General features: G+C 41.4%; 1 protein-coding gene across 1 annotated transcript; it reads left to right on the top strand.

The window, feature by feature from the left end:
- The first annotated feature begins 8,418 nt into the window (after positions 1 to 8,418).
- LOC149199678 (uncharacterized) lies at positions 8,419 to 9,483 on the top strand. Its single transcript, XM_089400647.1, has one exon. It carries the CDS (start codon positions 8,419 to 8,421, stop codon positions 9,481 to 9,483), a length of 1,065 nt encoding a protein of 354 aa, XP_089256773.1.
- Positions 9,484 to 9,825: the final 342 nt, after the last annotated feature.

The raw sequence follows: 9,825 nt of genomic DNA, 5'->3' as shown, positions 1-9,825 counted from the left end.
CTGTAATATCAAATGTTAAGAAACCAACCCAGAAAAATATAGAAAAGATAGATCAACAACTTAAGAATTAGCCTCTTCGAGGGGGAAACCTCCTTTACATTACACAAATGAACAATTCTTAGATGATACAAATGACAAAACCTCCTTTCTATATATAGGAGTCTAAGGGCTCACAATATAATCAAAGATGACATAACAATAATAATATATGGGCACAAAAATAACAATGGTGGGCTTCTATGGGGCACAATAATAACAATATGGGGACAAAAGGGGAATCACTAGTATTATAGGGACCTAACACTCTTCAGTTGTTTTTGTGTTATTTCTACTACTATTGCACGTTGCCTTTCTTCTTCTTTCTACTTTTGCTTCTCTTCCTCCATTATGCTCCATTGTGCTTCTCTCTTCCTCCATTCAACTTTCTGCAACCTTTGTTTCCTCATTTCCCCTCTTACTAAAGTTGCTTTCATAACAACGTGATTCAATTTCATGTTGTGGCTTATTTCCTTCCCTAGACTGTAAGTTGATGACATTGTCACATGGGAAGGCTAGATACCTGCATGCAATCCTGTGCAGTCCCAACTACTGAACACTGATGTAAACCTATCGGTCCTCTAGGTCTTCTTTGAAGCTCCTTTCTAAAATATTCCTTACCTTGTGCCATGTTAGATCTGAATCCTTTTCTATAAACAGTTGAGTGTCTGCATACACTAGAAGGTCCACTGGTGTTTTCTCAACTGCTTTCAAGTACTTCTCTCAGTGGTACCATTTGAAGCATCTATCTTAGGTGCCATGGTAACAATTACTGCTGGAGAGAAGTGCTCAACAACTGTGGTACCCGTGGGATAGAAAAGGCACTCATGGTAAGCAAACATTAGTTTTTGTAAATCTAACTTCAAAGCATGATCAAACAACAAGCCAAGCAACTAGTGAGAGTGATTGTGAAGTTTCCATGAACAAGTGAGGGGGACTGGTTGTGGGCATTGTGCATTGTGCAGTCCCAATAGCCAGGGTTGTAGCCTAAGACTTGAGGCTACACAATGCATAGTTCAACTTAGGAAGAGATGGTGAGAGACTGTGCAATGCATAGTCTTAGTGGCTAAGGGTAGCAAAATAAGCCTTGGAACTGTGCACTGTGTAGTTGGCCCGTCCTATACTGTGTATTTTACAGTTCCAAAGGCCAAGGTCTCAGCTTGAGCCTTAGGATTGCGCAGTTCCCAATTGGGAAAGGTGAAAACTAGCCAAGGAAAGTGTAGATCTTCTTGGTGAAGGTGTGGGAAACAAGCATATCTGAGTGATTATTTGAGCTTGAGTGCAGATCCCACTAAGTACAAATGAATCAATGTGAATCAAGTGCAGAAAATCAAGAAACAGAAGGACAAACAAATATGCGAGGAGAGTCGCTAAAATGACGACCATCGGTGTAAAAACGAGAAAACCAATGTGACACTTGTGAAAGGAAAACAAAAAACTGAAAAAACACTTCTACAAGATAAAATATGTTGAAACACTAGCAACCATGAAGAGAAATAAGAAAAACAACACTCACACAAGAAAATCGACAAAAAGCGACAGAAAAAGTGGCAAAAGGCGATAAAAGAAAAACTCACTCGGAAAAGCGACGACAACTCCACTGAAGCTCCTTGATCTCTCGGGAATGCTAGAGCTCTAAGATTGAATGCACAAATGAGCTCTAGAGGCATTGATTAACTAGATTTGAGCAAATTAGGGTTTATGATGCACATTCCTATATGAAGGAAAAATTGACACTTGGCGCAAACTTCTAAAAATAGTAATGTGCCACCTTCGGGAAACTAATAATGGATCCCTATTTCCTGGGGACACTTTTTTCTTTTAGCTTCTTTCTTTTCCAGGGAAAATTTCCATGCATGCCGTCGGGAAAGATTGTGCAATTTTGGGGAACTGGGAAACTTTCTGGCTCAGTGCACTGCACAGTTTCTGAGCTTAATGAGGGATTACACATTTTCTAGGATTAATGTTGGGATGTATTCCATGACTGTGCATTTTCTGAGCTCAAGGTTGACTTCCATTTTGAACTGCACAATTTCAATCATTAAGGTTTACTGCTCTCTAGGGTTGTGCAGTTTCTAGAGGCAAGCCCAGAACCAATGTGTGACCAAATCAGGAGGTTAGCTGGTGACTTAGAAAGATCAACTAAGTGTAAAACGAACAAACATAAGCACAAATGAAAAATACAAGTCTCATTGAAATCACTAGTACTTGAAAACATAACAAGATAAGCTCCTGTGGATAGGAAGGAAGGTTCAAAATCAAAGCATAGGCAAAATTTTGGAGGGTGGTTGTAGCCGCTACAACATTGGTGACACACTAGTAGAACTCCAACTCTCTGTATGGATCTTGTCTCATGCACAACAGTTCTAACTCTTCCAGAAGTATTGTTTAGTTCATTTATCGTCACCAACTTCTTCACTTATCTTGAATTAGAGATATAGTCCCTACCATTCTCTTCATTGACAACACATACCAATCCAAGTCAAACTGAGTTGTTTCGATTGGGGATGAGGAGTATATAAATGCACAAGTAAAAGAAAATGTCAGAGTCTTAGTTTTCATCTCTGTTGTTGCTCTACTGCTAGTAGGCCTGGACTATACCCTGGCGAAGTCACTTCAGGAACACAATCATTGATCCACTGCTAGCGAGCCTAGACAGTATCCTGGCGGAGTTTCTTGCTTCACCTCTCTGCACAGGAAGCCTTTATCTTCTTTTTCCCTTTATTTCATTTTTTCATTTTTATTTGTTAAAAGAACTGTGCATAGGCACTTATTTATTTCCTGGGGCCAGAAGAGGGATCCCGACTTATTGAGAGCATAAGAGGTTGTCCGTTTAGAGAAGGATATTTATATACACCTCTCACATACTTTTTAAGGTTTTCCACCCCTCCTTACTCTACTCGACTTATTTGACAAGGATTAACTGAAAAATAGAAGACCGATCAAAGTACGTGGTACTAGTTAAAAGTGCAAGAATCGTGATTTCACTATGACTTTCTCTTAAAGGAAAACATTTTTTATCAGAGTATCATCAACTAAAAGAAATACGAGATTCACATGAAGGGAGGGAATAAAAATATAACCAAGTGTTGATAGTAGTACAACTTCCTCTTGGACTTCACACTGCTTGTTTGAGAAGCTAAACATGTCTCATGTGGAAACTATCGTATGACTGAAAGAAAGCAAACAAAAGGGAAGAAGTAGAGCGGAAAGAAAATTAAAGTAAATCAATTCAAAGAAAACAACTAAGAAAAGTAAAACTACTCCTACTCCTAACCTAATCAGAGCATAGGCCAGACTCACTTGAAATGATACTTCCAATGCAGCCACTGACACATTCGTTGGCCCATGTACGCGAGGGAATGCATGTCAAGAAATATATTCAAACATAACAACAAGCAAAAAAGATAAGACAATACAAACCAAAACGTTCGAAGTTTGAAAGAAAACGTAGAAAAGAAGGAAAGAAACATGCATGGGAGACATTCTATGGAGGCATGGTGGTGTTTAGACACACTGCGACTTGTAGACATGCAAGCAAAAACTTTTGAACTGAGGAAACAAGCGAACATAAAGAAAGAGGAATTTTTTTGTTTCGCAACCACGCTCACCACGTATGACTCCTATAATGACTAAGTGATAGGATCGTGTGATACAGATGGACGATGTGAAAATCGTAGAACATAATGATTTTCAATGTGTGTGACAGAGTGATGAGGAGATTGGAAAGATTCAACACATTTCTGATCGGAAGTCGAACCTACCGCAAGACTATGAGAACCTCACATAACCATAAGCTCGGGTTGAAGTGCCTCAACATCTTGGGGAAGTTCCAACCCTCATAAGATGGATCACCAAAGATTGGTGGCTTGGAAAGATCAAGAGTATAAGAATCAATATCATCACCAAATGAATCAATGAAAAGGTCACGAAAACCACGATCAGAAAGTTCAAGGTCGCAAATAGAGGCATCCTCATGATTTGACAAATCATAAAAAGGGGAAGATGGAAAATGAGAAATTTCACCCTCTATCTTTTTAGAAAGATAAGACGAGAGATTGGGAGGATTGGGAAGAAAAGATTTGTCCTCTCCACATTCAGATAAGAAATTGACATTCCATGTGTTTTGAGAATGATCGGGAGTAGTAACATCAGCATAAACTAAAATTTCACAAGATTCATGTTAGGTGTGGAGCCTAATTATCTTCTGTATTCAAAGGTTTCAGCCGAATGTATACCCCAGGAAGACTGTACACCCCTCCACGTGGAGGGGACTTGTCCCCCCCGCGGGGGTCTGGGGGGGCTAATCCCTCCTGGCTGGGGGGTATGGGGGCCAGCGGTCCCCTGGCCCGAAGCTAAACGTAGATGTAAAAGTGCCTTGTAAAAGTCTAGTAATTTCTAGTCAATCTGGGCCGTTCATTAGGCGGATGATCTGACGGTAGAAGTTATGTTTAATTTAGGGTTTTTTTCCCTAGAAGGCAACCCCTCACTATATATGAGGGAATTGTATTTCATCTATATATATCTGTATTCTGAGTGAGGAAGAGAGAGGAGATTGAGAGCGAAGAGGGTGTTACAACGGATCTGCTATAGGTTGTATCTCTTTAGTTTGCTGGATAATATAATAAAAGAAGAACTGGCTGTTTCTCCGTGGACGTAGCCCAAACTGGGTGAACCACGTAAATCCGTGTCTCTCTTATTTTATGCATTTTCTGTGTTTATATTTCTGCAATATTTTATGTGTTCCATTGCTCCGTAATATATAATTTTCTAACAATTGGTATCAGAGCCGAAGGTCTATTTGGCCGATAAACTCGCAGGGGAGAAGGGTTCCTGGTTCGAGTGGGAGAAATGGCGGAAGATGGTAGGATTAGGGTCGAAAAATTTAATGGCCAAAACTACTAGCTATGGAAGATGCATATGGAAGATTATCTGTATCAGAGAGATCTGTACCTACCATTGAGCAAAAAGACAAAGAAGCCGATGAGTATGACAAACACAGAATGGGATATTTTAGACAGAAAGGCACTTGGAACAATACGACTGTGCCTAGCAGCATTGGTAGCGTTTAATATTTCAAAGGAAACGACAACACAGGGTTTAATGTCGGCATTAACCAAACTATATGAAAAACCCTCAGCATCAAATAAGGTATTCCTTATGAAGCATTTATTTAATATGAAGATGTTAGAGGGTGGATCTGTCGCTGATCATTTAAATGATTGTAATACAGTTACAAGTAAGTTAAGTTCTGTAGGGGTAAATTCTGATGATGATGTTAGGGCTCTGTTATTTCTGTGCTCATTGCTAGAAAGTTAGAATGGTTTAGTTATGGCTGTTAGTAACTCTGTCTCTGGATCTAGTACTTTAAAGTTTGATGATGTTGTCGGTGCAATCCTTAGCGAGGAAATGCGACGGAAAAGCTCTAGTGAGACATCAGGTAATGCTTTGACTGCAGAGACTAGGGGAAGAAAAATTGAAAGAGGAAAGAGCCCAGGATATCACAGTAAGTCAAGAAAAGGCAAATCCAAGTCCAGATCGGGGATAGTGTGCTGGAAATGCGGGAAGAAAGGACACCTGAAGAAAGATTGCAGTCTTGGAAGGGAAAAGAAGGAGATGCACAACAAGAAACTAATCATGAAGCGAATGTAATAGGTGATGTGTTGCAAGATGCTTTGATTCTTTCATTAGAAAATATTATTGATGCCTGGGTGATAGATTTAGGGGCTTCATTCCATGCCACACCTGATAAGAAACATTTTCATCATTATGTTCAAGGAGATTTTGGACAAGTTCGATTGGGTGATGATAAACCCTGTAAAATCGTTGGAATGGGTACAATTTTCATAAAATAGTAAAATGGAAATCAGTGACTATTGAAGAAGGTAAGGCATGTTCCAGATTTGAAGAAAAATCTGATTTCAACAAGGCAGTTGGGAGGTGAAGGTTGCGTAACTACTTTCACAGATAAAACCTGGAAGGTCACTAAAGGATCCTAGGTAATAGCAAAAGGAGAAAGGGTTGATGCATTATATTTATGCAATGGTATTTCTAATTCTGTTAATGCTTAACCTCTACAGGAGAAGATATGGCATTGTGGCATCATAGGCTCGGGCACATGAGTGAGAAGGGGATGTAGATTCTTCACTCAAGAAATTTGTTACCAGGTTTGAGGCATGTTGATTTAAAATTCTGTGAGAATTGTGTTTATGGAAGACAACAGAGAGTTAGATTCCTTAGAGTTGGGAAAGAAAAGAAGAGTGAAAAATTAGAGCTTGTGCATACAGATGTATGGGGACCTGCTAAGGTATCATCTCTTGGTGGCTCTCATTATTATGTTACTTTTATTGATGATGCAACAAAAAAAACCTGCATTTATTGTATTCGAAATAAATTTGATGTATTTGATACTTTCAAGAAATCGAAAGCTTTGGTTGAAATGAGACAGGGAAAATGTTGAAGTGTCTCAGATCAGATAATGGAGGTGAATATTGCAGCAAAGAGTTTGATAGGTATTGTTCAGAGAATGGAATTCACAGAGAGAAGATAGTTCCAGGAATACCACAAGAAAATGGTGTGTCAGAAAGGATGAATAGGACAATCATGGAGCATGCAAGGTGCATGAGATTGCATGCAGGATTGCCTTTACAATTTTGAGCAGATGTTGTAGATATCGCTGTTTATATAATAAACAGAGGGCCTTCAAGTTCCTTGGATGGTGGTATACCAGAGGAGGCATGGACATGTAAAAAGGTAAACTACTCATTTTTAAAGACTTTTGGTTGTGAAGCTTGAGGAAAAATCAAAGAAATGTACCTTCATTGGATATGGTGTTAATGATTTTGGTTATCGCTTATATGATTATGAAAATCACAAAATCATTAGGAGAAGAGATGTAATATTCAATGAAAAGGTCTTGTATAAGAATCAGTTGCAGGAGGATGAAACCCTAATTCACAATCCGCTGCTGCTGCTCTGCGCGCGAGCGCGCCTGAGCCTGAGCCTGCCTGAGCCTGCCATCGGCCTCGGCCTGTGACTGCGACTGCGACCCTGCTCTTCGATCAGTCCCATGGATCCTCCGGATCCGCCTGGTGGGGATCCGGACTTGCAACAAGCTTTTTCCAATCTGGTGAAATCACTTCCTCAGCAAAGACCAAGGCCAACAGCAACCAAGTTCGTAAAGAAACTAGATGTGTTACAGGAAGTCCATCTGCCTCCGACCATCCCTCGTATGCCAGCCATCTTGCTAGCAAAGAAAGGATTAATCGGTCAATTTACAGGGCTATGGCCCTCACCCAAAACTATGCAAAGGTGGGTTGAGCGAAACTGGGCAGACAAGATCCAAGGGAAAATATCCATAAGGTTCTGTGGCAGAGGATACTTTACCTTTCACTTTGAAACTAAGGAGGACAAGGACCTAATTTTTAGAAATGGGCCTTACTTCATGGACTCTAGAGGTCTCTACCTCAACAAATGGACCCCGGATTTCGATCCCGAGCTGGACATTCCAAGTGCTGTCCCTGTTTGGGTCAGGCTCCCCCACCTCCCTCTTCACTGCTGGGGAGATGACTCGGTCAAAGCAATAGGGAATGCAGTCAGAAAATACATAGATCGAAGCGAGCCCAAGGATAACATGCAAGCCTGCGCGCGGATATGTGTTGAAGTTGATCTGGGACGCGGACTACCGGAAGCAATCAAACTGAAAGTAGACGACTGGTGCCATATCCAACAGCCGGACTATGAGCAGATCCCCTTCAAGTGCAAGGTATGTCACGAATACAGAAATTTTGCTAATAGATGCCCTAAGCTTATAACTATAGAATCAATAGAGCAAGAAGAACAATGGGAAACGGTAAAAAGAAAAAAATCGAACCCATCTCTGAAGCATGCAGAATCTGAAATCCCGGGGCCTTCCCAGCAACATCCCTCTCATCCTCAATCATCCCATCAGCAACCCCCCTCATCCTCTCAGCAGCACCCCCCCCATATCCCCTCCTCACCCCCTCGAATCTCTGACCCCTCCATTCCTCCTTCTTCCAATCCCTTTGCAACCCTTTCTGAGGAAGATCCCGAGCAGGACCCCCCTTCATCTGATCAGCATCTCCATACCTCTCCCCCTCATTCTTCTCAGCCCTCTCCTGAATCCAACTCCATAAGGATCACCAGAAGCTCATCAAAGGACCATGGTGCGTCCAGTGACATCCCTAAAAAGCATGGGCCTGGCAGGAAATCGGCTAAGCAGCATAGAGAAGAAAGTGCTCAAAAAGATATAGCAATGGGATCCCAGACACCTATAGAGTCCTACATTCTGGGACACTCAGACAAGGAAAACAACAATAAAGGCAAAGAGAGGCGGGCACCTCTCCATACCTCTGGTAAATCATGATGAAGCTGCTATCCTGGAATAGCAGGGGACTAGGGCATCCCTCCAAGAAAGAAGCCCTCAGGGAACTAATTCAAAGTGAAAAGCCTGAAATTATACTTATTCAAGAGACAAAGCTAGATCAGTCCGAAATCAACAGACTCATCAATCAACAAAAGCAATACAGTGGCTGCGCCAGTGAAGCAAGAGGTGCTTCGGGTGGCATTCTAACAATGTGGGAAAATAGCAAATGGAGTTGCAGCTTCACCAAAATCCACCAGAACTGGATTAGTGTCAAACTGGAAAGTAAGGAAAACGGAGCAGAGGTAAAAATATACAATGTTTATTCACCAAACCACTACAGGGAAAAAGAAGTATGCTGGAACACTCTGTACACAAATATAGAAGAAGATCATGACAGCAATATCATTCTTGCAGGGGATCTAAACCTGGTCATGCATACCAATGAGAAAAGAGGAGGAAATTTTAGCTCAGATCCATTTAGAAACAAGCTTGAGAATATTATGCAGGAGAAAGATCTGGTAGACATAAAGCCTAAGAACAGAAGATACACATGGAGCAACAGGCGATTAGGAGCAGGTAATATTATGGAAAGGCTCGACCGCTTCCTCATCAACATTGCCTTTCTATCCACCTTCTCTACCGGTCAGTCAGACATCCTCAACATTTCAGCCTCGGACCACTATCCAATCACGCTTACCCTGCACAGTCATAGTCAGATTGGACCCCTCCCTTTCAAATACTCTCCCCTTTGGAGCCGTTTCCCTGCAGCTCGAGATGCGGTGTGGCAAGCGTGGACCCAGCACGTGGAGGGCTCCCCGACATATATCTGGGAATCCAAGCTGAAGCAAACTAGGCAGGCCCTCAAATCGTGGGCAAAGATCAACTACCAGGAACCCGAGCTAGTTAAAAAGGACATCAAAAAACAACTTGAGTTAGTCCAGCAAAACATTGAAGCGACTGGGCTTTCCCAGCAAGCAAAAGAAGATGAAATACGATTGTATACCCAGCTGAGGCAAACAACTAGAGATGAGGAGATCAAATGGAGGCTAAATTCAAGATAGTTATGGCTGCGTGAAGGAGATAAAAATACCTCATATTTCCATAAGCAAGCTACAGTCAGGAAGGCAAGGAACACTGTGAGTATAATTAAAGACAGCGAAGGGAAAAGCTATGAGACTCAAGACTCCATAAAAGAAGCAGCAACCGCTCACTTCAAAAATCTGCTAACTGAGGATAAGAGCGAGGAGGATTACTCAAGTCTACTTCAATACATGACTAGAGATGTTACCCAAGGAATGAACAGCAAACTCACGCAAGAAATAGAAGAGGAAGAGGTGCAAAAAGCAATCTGGAGTCTCCACCCGGACAAAGCTCCAGGTCCTGATGGGTTTCCAATAAGCTTC

Source organism: Pinus tabuliformis, chromosome 2_1 (assembly GCF_031772625.1).
Source record: "Pinus tabuliformis cultivar Carrire ecotype Pingquan chromosome 2_1, CPIR1, whole genome shotgun sequence".
In the NCBI taxonomy this organism is placed as follows: Eukaryota; Viridiplantae; Streptophyta; class Pinopsida; order Pinales; family Pinaceae; genus Pinus; species Pinus tabuliformis.
This window is presented reverse-complemented; position numbering and strand designations above follow the sequence as displayed.